This window comes from Ciconia boyciana, chromosome 21 (assembly GCF_034638445.1).
Source record: "Ciconia boyciana chromosome 21, ASM3463844v1, whole genome shotgun sequence".
Lineage (NCBI taxonomy): Eukaryota > Metazoa > Chordata > Aves > Ciconiiformes > Ciconiidae > Ciconia > Ciconia boyciana.
Window position 1 is genome coordinate 52,911 of NC_132954.1, and position 21,623 is coordinate 74,533.

A 21,623-nucleotide genomic window follows, 5' to 3' on the forward strand; every position below is an offset into this window, starting at 1 on the left:
GGATGAGAGCATTTTTCAGCAATTCTAATTTAAAATATCTTAGTACTGTTCATTCTGTCTCTGAACTTTCATTCAGCTGTTGGTCTTGTTGGGATTCTAACAGAATAACAGAAGCACACTTTCATTGAATAAATGTCTGTTTTTTCACTTAAGTGACTGACTGGATATTGCTGGATGATTTCAAGCTGTGCATTTGGACTTTTTGTCTTAAATAGTATTAAAAAGAAAAAAACAAAACAAAAAAAACCCCCAAGGTCTGAAACAAGATGGATCATTGACAAAGTTTGAAATAAACAGGACTTGAAAACAAATTGCCTTGTTGCTTTACTCAGTAGTTAATATCCTGAATATGAGTGAGTTTGGCCAAAAAGAATCAAATTTCTATGTGAGAAGGAGAGTGAATCCATCGTGCTCTGTGACTGTGGGCCGGTCCTAATGTGACAGTTGCCTGTTGCTGGAGCTGATGTTTGTGCTGTTCATGCTGGTCCAGCGCACAGCAGAAGTTCCAGGTCTTGTTACAGTGTGAGTCTGACTGAGGAGTAATTGATGGCTATTAAAAATGTGGGTTTTATCATTCTATAGCCTAAGAAACCCTAGTAAGTAGGTTTTAAGTTTGTAGTTTTTAAAACACTGGTAGTGTTGTTCAGTGATTGTTCCTTTAATGGAACAGGGAAACCGAGCATGGTCTCTGTCAACTGTTGCCTGGCCACGTAGATCATAGATAGGCGGCCATGTTGTCTTCAGATTTGTGGAGGAAACATATCCCATATTTACATACACTGACAGTTTTTGTTTTTCTAAAAACCAAGACCTGGAAGATCAGGCTTGTATCAAACCACTGCAGGCAGCCTCTTGCGTTATTTAAGAATGTTTCTGCAGTATTGAGGAGATGGCAGTGTATAATTGTGGAAATTATCAAAGACAAAAGTTTGGGTCACTTAGCTTTGTTTTCCTAATTTGCTTTATAAAATGGGCCCATGGAAATTGTAATCTATAAAGAATAAGAATAACTGAGTGGAGAGGGGTGGTAGAATACTCTGAGAAGACTGGAGTTGCCCAGCTATTGGACATGTACTCAACGAGGCTTTCCACACAAGCTGAAAGCCTGTGTGCCTGTAAGTACTGAAGGTAGATGAGAGCATAAGAAAGGTACTGCTGGCAAAGGATGTTGGAGGGAAATGGTATGCAGCAGTATCATTTTTTTTTATTTGTAAGCTAGAATAGCCGTGTTCTCTCCTGTGCAGTGATGAACACCTTCAAAATTCTTTCATGTGGCCATTGGTATGGGCTTGGTTTTTCATCTTCCCCAACCTGATGGAGGTGGCACTTGATTTGCAGATATTGTAAGTTCTTATTATCTCTGACATGCAAGGAGCAATGATGTCTGTCCCCTTAGTTAGCAAAGCATTGTCATTTAAATCAGTTCTTGAGGTTTCTCTCTTGCCAGAGGTGAGTCAGTGACAAAACCCTCAGACCAAAATAATCTGCTACATTTTACCTTTTTCAAATGTAAAACTGACACATCTGCAAGCACTTGCAGCTTATGAGTTGCTCTGAAAATGTCTGCTGCAAAAGGTCCATCACAGGTCTCAAATTGAACACAAAAAGTCAGTGGACCCCAGTTTATAGTAGCAACAGCTGATTAAAGTAGATGTTGCTTTAGTGCAACGTCTGTTCTATGAAGTGGAATAGATCTGGTGGAAAAAATGTATTAAAAATAGTGTTGTCTTAACAGTAAAAGCACTTCATAATTAGTGTTTGTGGTCTAAAATACTGGGCTTATAACTAAGGTAATGCCCTGTTTTGATACATGGATAGGTACTGCCTTTAAGTAGGCTTTCCAGAACTTCCATGGGATTTGTCTCTCCTCTAAATACTTCTATTTTTAACATCATGCTTTGGAGTATGATTGTTCAGAATCAGCACTTATGGCTGAAGAGGACAAGAGACTGGCTTTTTCAAGTGTCTTGACCTTTTTGGATCTGGATTTTAATTTTCAAAAGGAAAACAGGGATGCCTGCAAGTGCACAGAAGGAATGGGAAGTTTTAGATAGACTGTTGCCTGTGTATAAGTATTTTGCTAAGCTGCCCAAAATCGAAGATGGTCCCAAAGAAACCTTAATACTGAGAAGGGATCAGAATTAACATATGTGAACTTCTCATGCCATTCTGTAGCTGAAAGGTGTGGTATGAACTCTGAGTATTAAAAGGAGACATAGTGTTTTGTTCATGTGTTTGTGAGACCATTTCCTTTGATACAGTAAACATGCATTTCTTTTGTAAACATGCTCAGAATAAAGTGCCTTTTCTTTTAATTTTTTTTTCTTTAAGATTGCAAAGGTGGATTGCAAAGAAGTACTGGACATCATATGTAATCTGGAATCTGAGGGACAAGAAAACACTGCATTTATTCTTTGTACAACATACCTTACTCATCAGCTTCAAACAGCAAATGTGTATTGCTCTTGGTAAGTAATAATTACTACTGCTACTCCTAAGTGTTCCTCACTGGCTTCAGTGCAAGAGAATTGAGCTAATATAGTACAAAAATGTGTGGAGAAAGTGGATATATCTTTAACTTGAGAAGTACATCAGACTGAAGTACTTTCTAGATAACTTGTGTCAAAATAAATAAGGACTCATCTTGCTACAGTAACAGAGCAGTTAGAGAAAAGTAATGTTTAAATAATTTAAAAGTGAAACAGCACTCATATTGTTGGCATTAACAGTAATGCTTCAACAATATAGTAGCTCTGTAAGTAGTCCTGGATCAGTGCTGTCTGGGTTGATACTAAACCCCTAACCTTTGTGGTTCCACAAAGTATGTTGTAATTCAGTTCTTTGCTCTTGAACACTTAGACCCATGAGAGTTTAATGCCTTTTTTCACTTATTCCACAGAGATGCAAGTAGTAGGAATGTGCAGAGGCAGCATCCTTTAACTTCCACACGCACACACACACCCTCCGAGAGCCTTTTTATATTTTTGTAATTTTTATAACTGAGAATTGTAGTACTAGATCTTGGCCAAATTGTGACTATAAAACTTCTTTTCTCTCTTAAGTGGCTGGAGATACAAAACTTTTTGCATCTCTCTTTCAGCAGTGGCAAACTGGTAGAGCCAAAGCAGGGAAGCTGTTTTCTGCCCCTTACAAAATGGGTTTGTAGTTTGGGCTTTCAAAGCATGGCTAAATTTGTAGTTTTCTCCTGTTTAAACGCTGATCTGGATAAAACTTTACATTACCAGACATCTGAAGTATATCTTGGGAATTTGGATTTGGTCAGCTGTGGCATTGTTCATTTACTCCACATTTTAAAGCCATTAAGAAAAGTTTTCATAGCACTTAAGTGTCAGTAGGATGATTCATAGTTCAGCCTGGACCAATCATCTGTACCAAAAGGCCAGAAATTTTTGAGCAAAAGCATACCTTATAGAGAGAAATGAACTTGTGGAAGACTCAAGAGGGGAGAGTCCACCACACTTGGAAGTTCTAGAGGCTGACTGTTTTTTCACTACCAGAATGCGTCATTAGACATTAGAGTAGAGCCATGTCCAAAGAGATACGAGGCTGAAGTCCATCCCGTGATTTCTTTTTAAAGAAAAAATAAAAGAAACAAAAAAACCAACCAAACCCCAACAACTAACATTCTTTCAGGGTGAAATAAATGATTTGCTGTTGTCCAAGGAGACTTGTTAAGCAGTTCTATCTGAAAGCTGTATCCCTAGGGTGCAAATGAAGAGGGCTGGACTTCATCTGTAGCTGAGACTTTCAAACTTTTGGGACTGGGGAACAGACTTCAGTGATGTAGCATTTATTGTTACAGAATAACATCTTTTTTTTTTTTGTGACAACAGCTGTGGGGAGATTTTTTTTGCTTGCAGTACGAAGTCTGAACTGAAACTAGTTAGAATTTGAATGAAACTTTCAGGCCTGTAACTCTGTCTAACATACATTTTCTCTTGACTTGTTAGTCAGGAGAGATCAATTAGAGCTGTAGATTTCTCATCTCCATGCCAGTCTGGCCCATGATGGGGCCTGCCTAAGGCTAAGTCTACCCAAAACATGGTGCAGCTGTAACATGAGTAGGTACTTCCCCATCAGCTTTAAAATTGGTTAGCCTAGGTGACAAGCAGTGAAGGCTTGAAGATACAAGTGTTATCACAGTCTAGCAACACACGTATGTTCCTACTTACAGAAGATGTTAGCAGGTTTGTGTCATTCATGCTGAAGTCGTGTCATTATGTCTACACTGTTGTTAGTGGTTGTTCACATGAAAGGTGCTGGTTCAAACTGTGCTGCTATGTCCATGCATGCCACAGTTGCCCTCTCTGCTGCTGTCTGGTCAAAATCCTCAAGGTCCAGCTGCCTTCCCCCAGGGACAAGACAGGAGAATGAAGTCTTCTGTCTAACACTGAAATTGTATAGGTGTGTAATTCAAATTCTAGTACTGTACATAGCACTCCTTGAACAACAGAATTGCACGCAACTGATGTGGTCTGTACCTACCGAAGAGCGAAGCATCCGGGGTGCTGAAGCCCAGATTGAAGAAGTTTATCTTCTGATGGACTCTTGTCTTGTGAAACCGGTGTAATACTTCTTGACCATCAGATTACTTTCTCACTTTGAGGCTGTACCTCTAAGTCTGTTTAAAAAGTACAGTTGCTTGAAAATAAGGATGCCTTGCTCATCTAATGGTGAACTGCTGTTTGATGGAGTGGCCTTTTTTATTGACCTCCACCTGCTTTCCTTGTTGGCAGATGCAGATCTAGTGATTATTTAGCCACAAGATAGGTGAAGTCAAGTGGCTGATATGACAAAACTTTTAATTTGGAGGATTGCTTTTGTCAGATCAGCCAGCTTAACTGATGAGGCGTGAGATTACACACTACAGATGCAGTGGATATTATGGCTCACAAAAAATGAGGAGGCCTCTGCTCCATAAAAACTGTGGTGATCATTGAAATCATTGCGGAGCTGATTTGAATCAGTGCCTTGGAAAAGAGATAAGGTAATGTTGCTTTCTCTGCATTAGTAAGTTGAGCTCAGTCAAAAGCGTGACAAATGTCAGAGTTGGCTAGAAGGACAGGAAATGTTAAGATGGACTTGGTGCAATATGCATGTTTAGCCTAATCCTACAGCTAAAACTAATATGGATGAATCACATGCTAGAGGTTGCTTGCTAGCCATTATATTGGCTTAAGTACAGCATAAATATACACTTAAAATATTTAGTCAAATTGAATACATAAATTGAGATGTACTCCTTTCTGTGACTAACTGGTTTTAAGGGGTAGCGATTGCTTAATTCACTTCAAAGAAGGTCCTGTCTGGTTCAAAAAGACAGGATTGTAGTTGAAAGGTTATTTTACTCTGTGATGCTTGATCTACTGATGATTTGGACTCTACTTACAATTTTTCTAGCAATGTCATTAAACCTTTTGGATTTTGATTGTTAATAATGTAACTACTTCTTGTGTGTATTTAATCATAAGCCTGCATAATGGTGTTTCAAGCCAATAAATGATTTAAGCTTTAATCAGTTTTCATAGTGCACTTCTGGTGCATTATGTAATTTGATAGACCAGAACTGAGTGGTGACTAAAACACTTACTAAAGATCTTTGAGAGGAGAGCAGGGAGTAAGAAGAGCAGAGACCGTCTGGTACAGTGTCATTTGCAGGTCAGCTTCCCTTTATGGTGTTATGGATTCGGTTCAACAGGCAAGCCCTAGCATATGTCCTTGGAAATGTTCCACTCACCTGTAGAATCCTTAAATAAAATTGTTTCCTGCAGAATTTTCTGGATCATGTCCTTCTTGATTTTTAGCGTTGCAGTACATTGATGAAGCATTTTCTGCTAGCCCCTGGCTGGCCTTTAACAGACACTGTAAGCAAGCAGTGTTGTCCAATGCAATCCTGCTTGTTGCCAGCCACTCATTCCCATTATTCTGCTCCATATCTTGCTTTATGCAGTGTCAGAGTGAACCAGCATAAGTGATCCAGATTGAAAGTATTCTGGTTTAGATGGGAAAAGACCTGTTGACAGCTGTGAACAGCAGGTGAAAGTGAGGATGCTTTTGAGACTCTGTTAGTGTGGATGAATGTCTTACATAGTGGATGAAGATGGAGCTTTGGTGCCATACTCATACTTGAGCCAGTCCTAACAATTTGCTGCTGCTGAAAAGTGGAAGATAAATTCTTGCCATATTGTGGTGCTAGCTGCACAGGTCTGCCTTGTCTGTTGTTCTGGCTCTGGGCTCATCTGACCTGTAGTGAGCACATTCATCTAACCCAGCCAAAACTGTGTATAGCTTTCTACAGATTAATGCTTGATTAGTTTACCACGTGGTCAGACAAGCACCAGTGAAGAAGTGCAATGCTTATGCTTCTGGAAGTTGTAAGCTGTTAAACCTGTTCAGCTGTAACATCACTCTCAGTCTAGAAAGGGAAAATCTAACTCCCTTCCCTCCTGTCTTCACTGCTCTAGCATCTGCCTGATGGCACAGTGCTAACTCTCCAACCCAGCACAAACCTCATATTATTATTCTTGCATATTTTGAGAGGTTAAGATATTTCATTAGCTTAGCTCAGCTCATCCTGTAGCCTCAAGACTGTACCTCCAAGAGAAGATGAGTAAACCATGTATGTATGTGAATTGGTGCTGTTGGTGTGAAGCTTCGTTTCACAGCTGAAGATTAAAGCAAACTTAGGTTTGTATATGTTACTCCTCACCAAAATGGGAAGATTTTGCAATTATTGTTGCTGATAATCATAAAATAATGTGTAATGCTACTTTAAGACTGGAGGTATCTGCCGTGTTTGGAACTTTATCTAAGAAGTAGTGCTGCTCTGGGCAGTAATTCTGAGCTAGCTGATTGCCTTAGTCTCCAAGGAGTCAGGCAATTCATCAGTCCATAAAATAATGTAATCTTTAGCATTAACACAAGTGGCATTAAATATGAACTGTAGCTAAGCACAACTTCAAAAAACTTCTCTCTGGTCTGATATGCTAGTAAGATTTTTTTTTTTAACACTTCTAAGTATTAATAGTTATCTGTCTGTCTGGAGTTCTTTCTGTTCTCTGCACTGCCTCACATCAGTTTTGAAATGGAAAATTGCCTAAATACCGAGTTGTCCTTTCTTGCCTTCCCATATGTGCGAAGATTTTCTGAGGAACATAATCTACATCACCATCCTTGAGGACCCCTTCCAACAACATACTTTAGCTTTGCAGAAGGAAGGGGTGGGATGAGAAAGAGAACGGGGCAAACACTGAAAACTTTTTGCTCTGCCAAAAACTCTTAGCAATAAGGGATTATCCAGAGTGAAGCCCTCTGTCACTATTCTTCTGACTCCCAACTATGTAAATGTGCTCAATAGACAGACAAAATGACTGATGTCTTGCTAAACTACTTTTCAAGTTTGTTTTGTTTCTTTTGTGGTGATGCTGAGTTAAAATTTTTTTGTAATACTTTTTTTTAATATATATATTCTGTGCCTGCCTTGTGTAAGCTTCCCTTCATACAATTCTTCTATGTTAGTCATCCTGATGTTCAATTAAATTTTACCTTTTGTCAGTTTCTTGGGGCTAAAGGGCAGTAGAAAAAGTTGCTGATATTCTGGGTGTCTGTCTTTTTTTTCCTCTCTAGTTCTGTTTTAGGATTTAAAATTAAAACACTAGGCCTATCTAGCTTCTCAGCTATCTCTTCCTGACTATGAAAGGCTGTTAACTGCATTTCTAGACCTTTAAACAAAATGGACAAAAAACCCTAAACAAACAAAAACTGTAGAAAAACTGTTACCAGTAAATATCGTCCATTTTTGTGTCCCAGGTCAGATCCATAACAAGGCCTCATTCCCTTTCACTTGGCCTAGGGTTCAAGAGTAGGATTGCAATAATTCAAAGGAAAAACCTTGCCAATATTCGATGTAAAGTCTGCCTAGGTGTGTTCTCTTGATTTTTGGTTCTAGAGGCTATGACTGACCTTGCATCTAGAAACCTATATGTATAATTGGATGCACAGAGTGGTTAAGTTAGCAAAGGTGAAGCTTGCTCTACTAAAGGAACAGAAGAAAAACTTTTTTCAAGTGATAGAAAAGATATCCTATCACTCTGCTGATTTCTGTTTCTGCTGCACTCATTGTGATGGCAAAGCAACACAAAGTGACAGCTTGCATCATTCAATGGCTGCGTTGCCTTGGTTATAATAAATTGCATAACAGAACAGCTCTGTGCTCAGATGGTACGAGCAGTAGAGCAGATAACTGCTCAAAGACAGTAGACAAAGCCCTCAGCTTACATACCCCTTATGTAACACTTTGCGAAGTGTGTTCTGTAGAGGTGTCTTTTAAAGCACTGAGTGGCAGTTACATCATTTGAATGCAGGTGTCAACATCTGAGCTACTTGCCTAGTGGGAGAGAAGGGGCTACTTTACATTATGATTCATCTTACCTATTTTGAATTTCTATGTGAAAAGTTAAGGCTCTGCAAGCATGGGTTTTTTTGCTTGTTTAGAAGGGAAGTCTATGTAGCTATAGATGCATTAAGCAAGATGAATCCCATTGCTAATGTCTTTCCCCATTAAATAACAGGAGATACACTGTGTTTTGATCTGATGCTTGTTTAGGAGTAAGGCACAGCAACAGTTCTCTTCAGCATCTCTCAGAGATGGAGACCTGATTGAAGTGTGTGCTGTTTTTTAATAACACTTAAATTGTTGTGGCGTCAGCTCTGAACTAAAGTGTGTAGACTCTGGACATATTGTGCATATCTGCAATGTTCTTACATTCTGCTTTCAACTCTTTGCAGGGAACTAACACTTTTCTGGAGCAAACTGCAGAGAAGAATAGATCCTTCTTTAGATTCCTTTTTGGAGAGATGTCGTCAGTTTGGCATCATTGCCAAGACACTACAGCATTTATTTTTCTTGATAAGAGTCATACAATCAGAAGTAAGTAAGCTGCAGTCCAGAGTCTTCGGATACAGCCAGAACTGTTTACATTAATTTATTGTTTTCTTAATACTTCTACTGAAGTGATATGAAATATAGCTTATTTCATTATTCATACTTTCTGATTAAGTGCCTAATAATTTACTAATAAAAATCTCTGAAAAATGCCTGCCATTGTAGCTTTGTGTCGGCTTGACACATTGAAGTGACCTTCAATCTTTGTGGAATGGTTTGTTTGTTACTCTGAAAATACAGTATGACAGCATTTTGCAAACAAAGCATAGCTATGTTTTGATCTGATGCCTCTTTAGATATGAGGCACAGCAACAATTTTCTGCAGCATCTCTAAGAGATGGAAACTTGGCTGAAATGTCTCATATTTTTGTATTCTGAGAAAATACCTTTTCCTCAAAAATATGTGATACAATCACATCTGGACTTCTACCTTCTGTTCTGATGCCTATCTTTAGAAAGTTGCAGAAAGGTTCAAGAGATGCTTAACAGCAATTTTATAAACTTATAATCTCTGTTTCAGGAGTAATGGAAAGACTTTAATTGATCCATCTATCCAGGAGGCAAATCTAGCATGCTTTTCATAAGCAGAGCAGAAGGAGATAGCTATGGTTAATCTGGGTAGTTGCTCAATAGGATGTTTCTGTCTTCCTTTGATAGCTACTCTGACTCTTGGAATTGGTTAGACTGAAATTTCCTGTGTCTGGTTACTATATGAGAGTAGATTTGTGGAGGGCAATTATGAATAAAAATGAATCAGGCACACTTTAACGGAGGAAAAATAAGATAGCTGATAACAACAGGATTTTAACTGTTTTAATAACAGTATTACACGGATCATGGACCTTAAATTAGATACAGGATTTTCCCTTAGAAGTGTCACCATTTCCAAAAGATTTCAGATATTTCTTCCTGAAAAACAACATAGTTTTGCACAAGTAGAGTAGAATTTGCCACGTGAACTTCAGTTTTATGAATGATTCAATTAACAGTACCCTCCCAAATTTGCTCATCTTTTTGCATTCTTATATGGACATGAGTTAATTCAGAGTTAAGGAAGGCATCAAATGGATTATGGATAAAACAGACAAGGTTCATTTTTTCAATTAAATTTCTCTCCAGCTTCAGGTTTGTTTGCCTGGGAGTCTCTTTCACTGAGTAGAGTTAATCCTGTGAACCAAATGAGTCATCAAGTGTGATTTGATAAGAGAAGAGCAAGTATCAGAGCCCTGTTTTAGGGTCAAAGTAGAGATCAGAAACGTTACATGATTTACCTTTCGACAGATCATAGAGGAGAGTCCAGAACTCTAATTTGGCAAAGATTAATTCCGGTAGTGATTGCACAGAGAAATGTTTGCCCCTAGTTTCTCTAAAGTTGGCCTATTTCTACTTTTAAAATGTGCGTGAATGTGCACTTTATATATAAAGCATAATTGTTATTATGTTTGTTATTATGCACATTATTAACTATATACCAGTTCTTTCTGTGTTTCCTGCTAAACCGTGTTAAAATTTATTCTCTTGGGGAGATAGCTTTTGTATTGCTGTCTAGCAAATTAACACTGTTATTGAATAGGCGGTGCACAGTGAGTATAAGAGCTTGCTAATTCTTTTAACTTGTTCTTAGTTCTTTTGGATCTTTACCATCTGAGCTGGTGTGGATGTGGTTGTTAGCCACGTGTCATCTCTCTACACGATTCATAAATATCTTGACTGTTAACTTATGTTTACCAATAATGACTAAATAGTTACTTCATGCATTCAGATTCTTTATGGTGGAAAGTGTGCTTTTGGAACAAGGTAACTTTTCATTTTGTCCATGTAGAATTTGGAATATATTATTTTTTAAAATCAGTATGTGAATAATATTTGTAGGTATCTTTCTGATACTATTGAGCAGCACCTCAAAGTTGCATAGACTCCCCAGAAAATGTTTGGAAGTGAAATGCCAGTTATCTTCATCAAGAATCATTTCTGCTACTGTACTGCTTATGCTGTTGAAGGTTATTTTGTTTCAGGGTGTGAATTTACATTAATTTCCTTATTACACAGTACTGGATGTTCTGAATTAATATCCTGTGTGGATGCTGCAGGAGGAATGTATATGGAAGATTTACACCATTCTCTTTTAGACATCTGAGTTATGATTGAGAGTCACTCAATGAAGAGAGAGATGAGTTAGAAAGATGTTTTGCAACATCTAATGCCTAAACTAGTTTGTGTGACTCCTCCACAGAGCACACTAAATGTGCAGTGGCTCACCTCGCTTGAAGAGTAGAAGAGGTTCCTCACATAAAATAAACTACAACTTTTTTAGAGTATGCTCAGTGACTCAGGCACTTAGCACTCAGAAGCCTGAATACATTCTGAATGGGCTGTAGTCTGTTGGATGCCCTCCTTGCACGTTTTTTTCATAGAACAGTTCTAGAGAGAATGTACTTATCAAAGAAAAGTAACATTTGTTTTGTGGCTGTTTGTTGTTTGTTTTATTTTTTTTTAAACAGGCAGAAGAAGCAGGACTTGCTGTGTCTGTTTTGTTATGCGTGAGAGCCCTTCAGATCAGATCAAACGGAAGCGATGAAATGAAGACATCAGTATGTAAAACAATTGCATGCCTTTTACCAGAAGACCTTGAAGTTAGAAGAGCTTGTCAGCTCACAGAATTTTTACTTGAGCCAACTTTGAGTGGATTTAATGTGTTGGAAGAGCTTTATATGCAACCAGATCAAAAATTTGATGAAGAAAATGCACTGGTTCCAAATTCACTCCGTTGTGAGCTGCTGTTAGCTTTAAAAGCATATTGGCCGTTTGATCCTGAATTTTGGGACTGGAAGACTTTAAAGCGACATTGCCTTAAACTGTTAGGGAAAGTAGCTTCTGATTCTGAGGATGATGCAAGTTGTAATATGTCAATCAATGAAACTGACATGTTAGAAACTTTCTTTAGTGACTATGATGAAACAAAAGAACATAAATACTATGATGGAAAAGACACAATGAACCACCCTAAAGAAAAAGCAAGAGTAAAAAAACCAATTGGTTCCTCAGAAAGATACCAGAGATGGCTTCAATACAAATTTTTTTGTGTGCTCTGCAAAAGGGAGTGTATAGAGGCTAGAATACTGCATCATTCTAAGATGCATATGGAAGATGGTGTTTATACGTGTCCAGTGTGTACAAAAAAGTTCAAGAGAAAGGAATTTTTTGTACCACATGTAATGGAACATGTTAAAATGCCACCTAGTAGAACACACAGACCTAAAAAGAAAATAATACTGAAAAAAGAGAGATCCCCACAAAAGACAACAGCTTCCAGCAGCCCACCTCGAGCATTTCAGGAAAAGTCACATCAGCCACAGCTGCCTGAAAACTTTGACAATGACACACATGAATATGTCACATTTAGCCAACTGGAAAATTGCCAGCTACAAGACAGAGACATCTATCCATGTCCCGGAACGGATTGTTCTAGAGTATTTAAACAGTTTAAATACTTAAGTGTACATCTGAAAGCTGAACATCAAAACAATGATGAGAATGCAAAACACTACTTGGATATGAAAAACAGGAGAGAGAAGTGTGCTTTCTGTCGCCGACACTTCATGACATCCTTTCATTTGCGGGAGCATGAACGCGTGCACTGTGGACCTCAGCCGTATATGTGCGTGTCAATGGATTGTTATGCTAGATTTGGGTCAGTTAATGAGCTTCTCAATCACAAACAAACACATGATGATCTTCGTTATAAATGTGAGCTAAATGGCTGTAATATTGTTTTTAGTGACTTAGGGCAACTTTACCATCACGAGGCACAGCACTTCAGAGATGCATCGTACACCTGCAACTTCTTTGGTTGTAAAAAGTTTTATTATTCAAAAACTGAATTTCAGAATCACCTTGCAGTGCATAATATTGAAGTGTCAAATGGGGAAGTGAAGCAAACACTAAAACTTGAAGAGTCCGTTTCAAAAGACAAATGCAGTTATCTTCCAGAGTCTCAGCTGCTTGAACAATCTGAAAATTCCAGTCTGAATGATAACTTGGATCCCTCAGGCTCTCAGGAAATACCACAGATTAAGGAAGAAGCTCTCTCTGACAGTGAAGATCTAGACAGTGAAAGTAATTGCAGTCTTCATTGTGGGGACCACAGCACAGATGCTGCAGTAAACCAAGGCCAGGTGTCTCCTCTACTGATTGAAACAATGGCTCACAATCAATCAGTTCCAGGTTTTCTCATGTCCCAGGAAGGAGTCTTCCATCCAGCAGATGTGAAACAACAGTGTTCTAATGTGTCAGTTTGCTTTGATGAAAAAAAGCTTTCCTGTGGTTTTGAAGGCTGCTGTTCCACACACAAAAATTCCAGGAGTATGCAAAAACACCTTCGCAGGGTCCATCCATATAACTTTAAAGGTAAAAAAAATATGGAGGTGAAAACTAAAGACTTTCTCGATCTGTTGAGTGATGCTCAGGACAGTAAATCCCCTACAGACATTAGTACAGAGTTAGGTCATAATTCAGATACAAATGCTGACTCTCCAGAAAGCTTGTATTGTACTATAGATGCTAAAGGAAGCAATGGCCTGAAGGAAGAAACTTGTCCTTCTTCCCCAGAAACATCTTTTTATGACAGTTCTAAAGAATCAAATATTGAAGATAACATGTTGGAACTAATGTTAGGTTTGAAACATCTAAGCTTAAAAAATTCTAACATTCAGAATTCTTCAAGACACAAGCCTTTTTTGGGCTCTTTACAGTCCTATTCATCTAGGGATGCCAAGTGCCCTGAGTCAGTAGATGAAACTACCTCAAAATTTCAGCTTCAAGAGCAACAAGATAATTTACCCAGCCAGTACCTTACTCAACTGGCAGCTAAACCATTTTTCTGTGAATGTCAAGGATGTACATGTGAGTTTGTGACCAGAGAAGCTCTCTTAATGCATTATGTTAAAAAGCATAACTATTCAAAGGAAATGGTTCTTCAGTTAAATATGTTCCAGCATCGGTACTCACCATTTAAGTGTCATATTTGCCAAAGATCGTTTACAAGAAAAACACACCTTAGAATTCACTATAGAAACAAACATCAAATTGGCTGTGAGAGGGTAGCTCACAAGGTATGTTCTAATGAAAAATTTGATCATGTAAGTTTATGTACAGATGACATGCGTAAAAATAGCACTGTTCCAACACCTGTTTGTGCAACCAATGTTGAATTCATTGAACATTCAAACCACTCTGAACAGCTGTGTCATCCTAAAAAGGAAGACTGCAGTTCTGAGACCGATTTGGAGTCCAGTGAAGAGACAGACAATAATGTAACAAGAAAAACATCTAACATAGCTTCTCTGGACAGTCATAGGGAAGAACTGGAAGCAAGACAGGGAAGAGGAAGCAAAAGAACAGTTGCCAAAGGAAACTTATGTTATATATTGCATAAGTACCACAAACCATTTCATTGTATACATAAAAGTTGCAACTCTGCATTTACCAACCAGAAAGGTTTGATTCGCCATTATAGAACTGTTCATCAGTATAATAAGGAACAGCTCTGCTTAGAAAAAGACAAAGCAAGAACAAAAAGGGAACTTGTCAAATGTAAAAAAATATTTGCATGCAAATACAAAGAGTGTGGTAAGCGTTTTTTGTGTTCTAAAGCTCTTGCTAAGCATTGTAGTGACTTCCACAATGAACACTTAGAGGATCAAAAACTGCTTTCTGAAGCTGAATCTGCAAGATTTGCTTGTAACCAAGCCCAGTGCCCTGCTGTATTTTATACCTTTAATAAGCTTAAACAGCACCTAATAGAAGAACATGCCAATGAAGAAAAATTAAACAAAGATTTTGAAATCCATTGTGACCTTAATGGCTGTGATCGAATTTTCACAAATTACAGTCACTACTCTCAACATGTATATTTCCGACATAGTGAATATTATGATAGTCTCTTTGGAAATCAGAAAGAGGAGGAAGATAATCAAGATAAAGATAAAAGTGAACAAAGTTATTTGAAAGACAGTTTTGACGTAAGCAAGCAGAATGGGAAGCAGTTAAAAGAAAAATCTAAAAGGATTAGCAGAAGTAGAGAAAAGCATTTGATAAATTTCAAAACAAAAGAGGAAGCCCTACAAATGTGCAAAGAGACGTCTAACCAGACCCAGTACCCTTGCATGGTTCAGGGATGTTTGTCTGTTGTCAAATTGGAAAGCAGTATAGTGAGGCACTATAAGCGCACACATCAGATGACCAATATGTATATAGAGCAACGGATTCAGAAACTTGTTGTTTGTGTTAAATGTGGCATAATGATTGAAAAACAGTCCTGCTCTGAACCAGCTTTAGACTTGGATAAAAAAGGTGTAAAAGTTAAAGAGGATAAATCAGCTAATCCTGAGTATGTGCAGGAAAGTGAAAAACCTCTTGTTCCAAATACTGACTGTGATCCTCAAGATGTGAGCAATGAAGACCAAAAAAGATGTGCATCGAGTAGCGTGAGTTTTGATGCGAGTGCCTTCATGTATTCAGGCACTTTAAAATATAACCACAGTTCAAAGAACACCTGTTTTGAAGAGCATAACATCAGGGAGACAGTTATGTGTAAAACTGAAGGTTTTTCTGAAAATAGCGAAAGAGAGAATAGCTCTTACTTCTCCAGTTTACAGTTAGAGTTGCCAAGAGAGAGAGACCCAGAAGGATGTCAACATAGTGCAGTTAATCAAAATGTGAAAAGAAATGTACTTTGTGCTACAAAAGACAAATTTCAGAAGCCTCCAGTCTCCAAACCATTTGATTTAAAGACATATAAACCAATGGGATTTGAGTCTTCATTTTTAAAATTTATTCAGGAAAGTGAGGGAAAAGATGACGACGATGATGATGATTTTGATGAGGTAGTAGAATGGGACTCTCCTGAGCAGTTGCCAGTAGATAAAACCTTGCAAAAAGAGGGAGACGGTCAAGGGGATACACCAGTAAACAACTTAGTAAATGACAAAAATGTAATTGTAACCCAAAACAATCATGGGCAGCTAACAGAAATCCAGCCCTTGTTGTCAGAATCGTCATCTGCCCCTTCTTTAGAAAATTTGAGGGCGATCTTGGACAAGGCACTAACGGACTGTGGAGACCTTGCCTTAAAACAGCTTCATTACTTAAGACCAGTAGTTGTTCTTGAAAGATCCAAGTTTTCCACACCCCTCATAGACTTATTTCCAACAAAAAAGGCAGATGAGCTTTGTGTAGGAAGTACGTAAGTAGTTTTGCTTAGAGCAGATTGCCTCCACTACTGCTATATGGGGAGAACTTCAAATTAGAACAGTAATTGTTACAGTACACACTGTTTAGGTTAGTTTAGACTGTTTAATTCCATGAATGTATAATATCTGTCAAAAGTATTGGCCGAGTTAATTTAGCTCCCCATTTTTTTCAATGGACTATGCTGATTTGGTGCTATTTAACACATCAGAATACTGGGGGCTTCCTCTTGAAGAGTAAGTGTGCATGATTGTATATGGAACAAGTACTAGGGTACCAGGGTTTGGGGGGCGATGGAGTTATTACTTGACTTGAATGTGCACCCTAGGGTGCTTTGTGTAACATATTGTACACTACAGCATCTTATATTTTTTGAGTTATGAGTTTCAATAAATTACAGTTTTTCACCCATTTGTTTACTGTACAGTAAATCTTCAATGTGGTTTACTTGTAATTGAATTTGGGACCATTCTGAGTGCACTGGACAATGTTGCTTAAGTCTTACTCATTTGTAGATAATTTATCAGACTGATGAAACAATATAGATACAGAAAAGTAAAGTATTACATTTAATTTTATAATATTCTCTGTGCTTTTTTCAGACTTGAAAGAATTATGATTAGTACAGGCAGAAAGCACTTGCCACTTAGAGATGAGAAAGACCTAGTTATCTTTCCCTTTAAGGGAAGAAGATGCTTCTGAGAGTTTATGGAACAACATAAGTGTTTGAAGAGCGTTGCCAGACTTCCAAGAGAGTTGTGTCACATGAAAGTATCAGTGCATATTTTGGGTTCCCTGGTTAGCTTTTTCAATAATGAATAAAACTTAGCTGGAAGATTCACCAGAAGAGTAATCTAATATTTTAAGATCTGTTTCTTGTTCTTCTGTGTCTCATTTCTTGCCGTACTTCTGGATACATCATGAGGCCCAGAATCTGTTTCCCCTGTGAGTGGCATTTCCCAGTCTCTGTGAGGATGCTAATGAGCAAGCAGCAATCACAGCTTCTTACTGATTGAGGGCTTGGGTTTTGTTGGGGTGTTTTGGGTTTTATACTGTGATCTGAAGAGTAGCAGTGGAAAGGAAATGGAGAAGACTTTGGGAAATGTTGTTTAAAACACACCATGAATATTGGCTGGGTGCAGGAATGAAGAAGGCTATCTAAAAAACTATCTGAAGAACTGTGTTATGACCAAAACTAGGCAGAAATGGCATCTTTATACTACACTTAGAAAAGTTATTTGGGCATCCTTAAAATAAAAGTTAGATTAAAAGTCGTACACCAAGCAGAAGTGTAGTTTATTGCATATCTTTTCCTGTAATTTCCTTTCTCTAAACTATAAGCTTCTTGTAATGAAAGGAATATGGTGCATGAATCTTCTCACTAACTTTTTAAAATGGAAGTAAGTTAGGGTCAAAAGGTTAAATACTGCAACAGGGCCAGACACCTGAAGTAGCTAAAGTGTGTTCCAAAGTGATTTTTGTCTCTTTTTAAAAAAAAAAAGTCTACCTTTTAATGTCAAGTTTGTGTCATGTTCAAACATACTTGAATCTTCAGGATCTCAAAACAGGAAAAGAGATTAACTGCAAACTTAATAAACATGTGATGACTGCTTCAGGTAATGTGCCTGGAGAGGTAGCAGTACACTACTGTGTTTTTTGAGTATCCCACAAAGCAATCTGTCCCCTTCAGTGCCTAGAGAAAGAAAACTGGTCAGCATGAATAGTAAATTCATTCAGGTTTTGAGTCTTCAGTTTCGGGTCAAGCAGCTGTATTTCCACTAGATAACCAGAGCTTCCAATATGACAGCATTAAAGAATTCAAGCATTTAAAATACTTTGAATGAGAGAAATTAGATGAGAATGCAGGAATGAAATGAGATGGAAAATATGTATATATGCCACACACCAGAGAAGTGGTGAGACAAAGGCAGTGTGCAGGCTTTTGCTTTGTGTAGTCCTAAAAATGTACCAGATCTTTTAAAAAGTAGTTTTGATGTCATTGATTGCTTCCTACAACTTAAAATGCTGTGAGTACAGCCAGGAAAATGGAAATGATTAAATGCAAGACTAATACTAATGTGGTGATAAATTAGGTGAGTCGTAAGAGACCAGTAAAGATCTTTCTACATGGGGAGTAGCAAAGAGAAATAGATTCCACCAAAGCAAGTATCTGCAGACTTAAAAGGTAGGAGACAATTTTGTGATGACTCCTTAGGCTAGCTGAGTCCTCTTTGAAGGTAACAAAATTGTATGTTCCTGAGACAATTGCATCATATCTGATGCTGACTGCCACTTCCATCCATGAGCACACACTGATGGAAAGCTACTCTGTGCAAGGACCTGAAGTTACCTTGAGTGACCTGGGGACAAACTGGTTTTCATAAGAAATTTGGAAGGTAATACTCCTACATGTTTACACAAGCCAGAAACCAGAAGAAAATTTAAAAATTAAAAATGAGATTTATTTCCATCTGCTTTATGATGTAGATGCAGCCTTTGGTAAATGGGGTATTTAAGGTAGTATGTTGCAAATAATGTAATATTACAGGTTTTTTTTTTTTATAGTAGTTTTGGAATAGTGACAATGTCTTTGCAAACCTGAAGGCATTTAAACACAGACTTTTCGCTTTCTGTTTTCATTGGGTTAGTTGACAGTTGCTTAGCTGACAGATGGAAATTTGTTTAACTGGGGTAACAGTTCAGTGTGATCTTTTTACCTATATACACAAGAAAACTTTCCAGAGAAGTTTGCATTTATTCTTTTAGACTTCATTCACACATCATTCGCTAGACCTTCCTCTAATGAATGCTTGAGGTTCTTGGAGAATAGACACATTACTGGTTTTAGAAATGCCACACATGGTACAGCTCCAATGGCAGATCTGAGCTTCTCCCCCCATTGCCCATGCTATATTTTGCACATATTGTAACCTGAAGCTGGATAAGATTTCACGTTAACTCTGTGATCACAGGTTCCTTCTCTTTCTTTTTACACTTGACTGGTAGTCAAGTTTGATTGTACTTAAACTTTCTTCAAGTTGTTTTCTTTCTTTTCTGTGGTTGCCTCTTGGAGTCGGCACTAGTAACTTTCTGCTTAATAGGAAGCTATGATCACAGATTCCCAGTGAACAACCTTATGGAGTTTGTGAATTAATTCTTTTTATACTTAAAAAGATTCTGGGACCACAGAAGTTGTCCAGAAATAAGGAACAAAAGAGTTTCTGCCTGGCATGGGTGAAGCTTTTCTGTGTAAAAGATAAAAACTTTCCAAGAGTTTGCCTAAGACTGCTGGATAAATTACCACATGAATGAAGGCTTATTGCAAACATCCATCTTCTCCAGTGTAACTTGCAGTGGATCTGTCTACCTGTTCTGACATGAACGTAGGAATGAATGGGTTCACTTACAATTCACTGTCAAAAGCAACAATTCAAAGTGCAGGCTGTTTGGAGGTACCATGTGTCCTTGCAGTGTGACTAATGAACAAAATAAAATACCCAGTGGTGCAGCCTTGCCTTTCCCTTTGGAGCATAGCTTCCTACTTCCTTCTGTCAAGCTCCCAAGTTACGGATCATTTTAAAACTATGACTTTGAATGAGTTTGCATTTCTTGTATACTGTTCATATAAGCTCTGCTGCAAACTTGCCACCAAAGAACTACAAGATCATACAGAATCACCTTTATACAATCCTACTGTGTTTAAGCTGTGTATTAAAGTTCTTCAGCGTTCAGCTGTAGTTCCGTAATCCCACAGAAGAGTCATGTGTGAAACTTTTAATTCCTTGAAGGTATTGCTCATACCAAATAAGAGTTACTGCACATGTGTAAATTACCACCACTATACACAGGGGAAGCTTTTACAAATTACATCTCTGAAGTATTTTATAGATCCTGTTGAGTAGGCTGCTGCTGTTAACTTAAATTACTACTATTTCCATAGGCTTGAATGTAATGCAGGACAAGATAAAGAGACAGACATTGTTTCTGTCTGTCAGGTGTGGAGACAGGTCCTGCAATATTCTTCAGTCCAATAATTGTATTTGGAAAGTGGTGAGTGGGTTTTCCTCAGTGGTCGTATATGAGCACCTTGGAGGCATTTTCCTCTGGTGATGTGGCATGCCATGCGCTACTGGGATTTTTAATACTGTGGTCTCGAGTTGTATTCATACTTCTGTTGAAAGGTACCAATGTCACAGTGGTCTATCAGCTGCTTCCTAGTTATAGAAATAATGTGTTACCCATTTCAGATACCGACTGTGTTTCAGTCTTTGAACTCCACTTCTTTATAATCTACAAAATGCACTACTATCTCAGCGAGGTAATAGATGTTGCACCATCAAAACTATACAGTTTGAATCCCTATCCTGATCCTGATTTCTTCTTGGGCTTGTTTATCTGATCTTTCTAATTGCCTAGCACTGGTGGGTATCAGGGAAGGAGGCCACAAAAGGGTAAAGGTCTGAAGTTCAGAGTTTTTACTGTCTATTTCTGTTTTCATATCATTGAGTAGGCCATCATTTTTCCTTCCAAGTGCTACCAGAACTTGTCTTAGAGAGAAGATGTAACACTTCCAGCTTCTTGCTTTCAAACATACGGGAGAAACATTTTGTTCTGCGGTAAAGGACCACCATCACGTTGACTTGCTAAAAAAGGATTCTTACTGTAAACACTAGATACCTGAGAAAAAGTAGCAGCAAGTTCATAATCATGGTATGTTGCTTCCATTTTTTAAATTATTGTCTTCAGGTGTGTGGATTTTGTAGGAAAACAACATGTTTATTGGTTGTGCATGACTAAATTCCCCAAGGCTGTGGGCTGCCCTGCCATGTTCCCATGGGTAGTAAAAAAATGCAAATACCATTAGAGACCACCTAGGCTGACTTCTCTACTTCTGGCAGGGCTCTCGGCAGAGTGAACAGGTTAGTTCAGTGTTTTCACTTGTCTGTTTTCTGGCTATCTTTGTTCATGCAAGATCTTTGAATTTTATGATGCTGATACAGCCTTGTGACACTGTATTTCACAAATTCTGCATCTTGGCAGCAGTGAATTATTTGAGGGAAATTAAATTTCCAGTTAAGTCCTAGCATGTCTTGTCAAGAATCTGAACATGGTTATGGCAGAGAGCAGGGGAGGCTTAAATGAAACCACCTTGCCTTTGTCTGGCCCTGTCAGGTGCTAAACCTGTTCTCCCTCTCCCCTAAAGTTTACAGCTGGTGCCTTGAGCCCTTTGGCTCTTCTGACTCCCCACAGCAGTATTCCCCCAATTTTTTTTCCCTATGCCCACATGAGTTTGGAGGGGGTGAGGGTGGGATAAGAGAGCTGTTGCTCTTCCTTGAAAATGTCTTAAGATTTACGTTTATAGGGAAGGAAGTAGGTAAGGGATTGGTCAGGATGCAGTGCAGTGCTGGGG

General features: G+C 38.2%; 1 protein-coding gene across 1 annotated transcript in view; it reads left to right on the forward strand.

The window, feature by feature from the left end:
- RLF (RLF zinc finger) overlaps window positions 1-17,054 on the forward strand; it is a 53,127-nt gene extending 36,073 nt beyond the window's left edge. The window contains exons 6-8 of the mRNA XM_072884950.1: window positions 2,332-2,468; window positions 8,809-8,950; window positions 11,467-17,054. Coding sequence (XP_072741051.1) covers window positions 2,332-2,468; window positions 8,809-8,950; window positions 11,467-16,212 — 5,025 coding nt within the window. The 3' untranslated portion in view covers window positions 16,213-17,054. The remainder of the gene's footprint in view (window positions 1-2,331; window positions 2,469-8,808; window positions 8,951-11,466) is intronic.
- The last annotated feature ends 4,569 nt before the right edge of the window (window positions 17,055-21,623 follow it).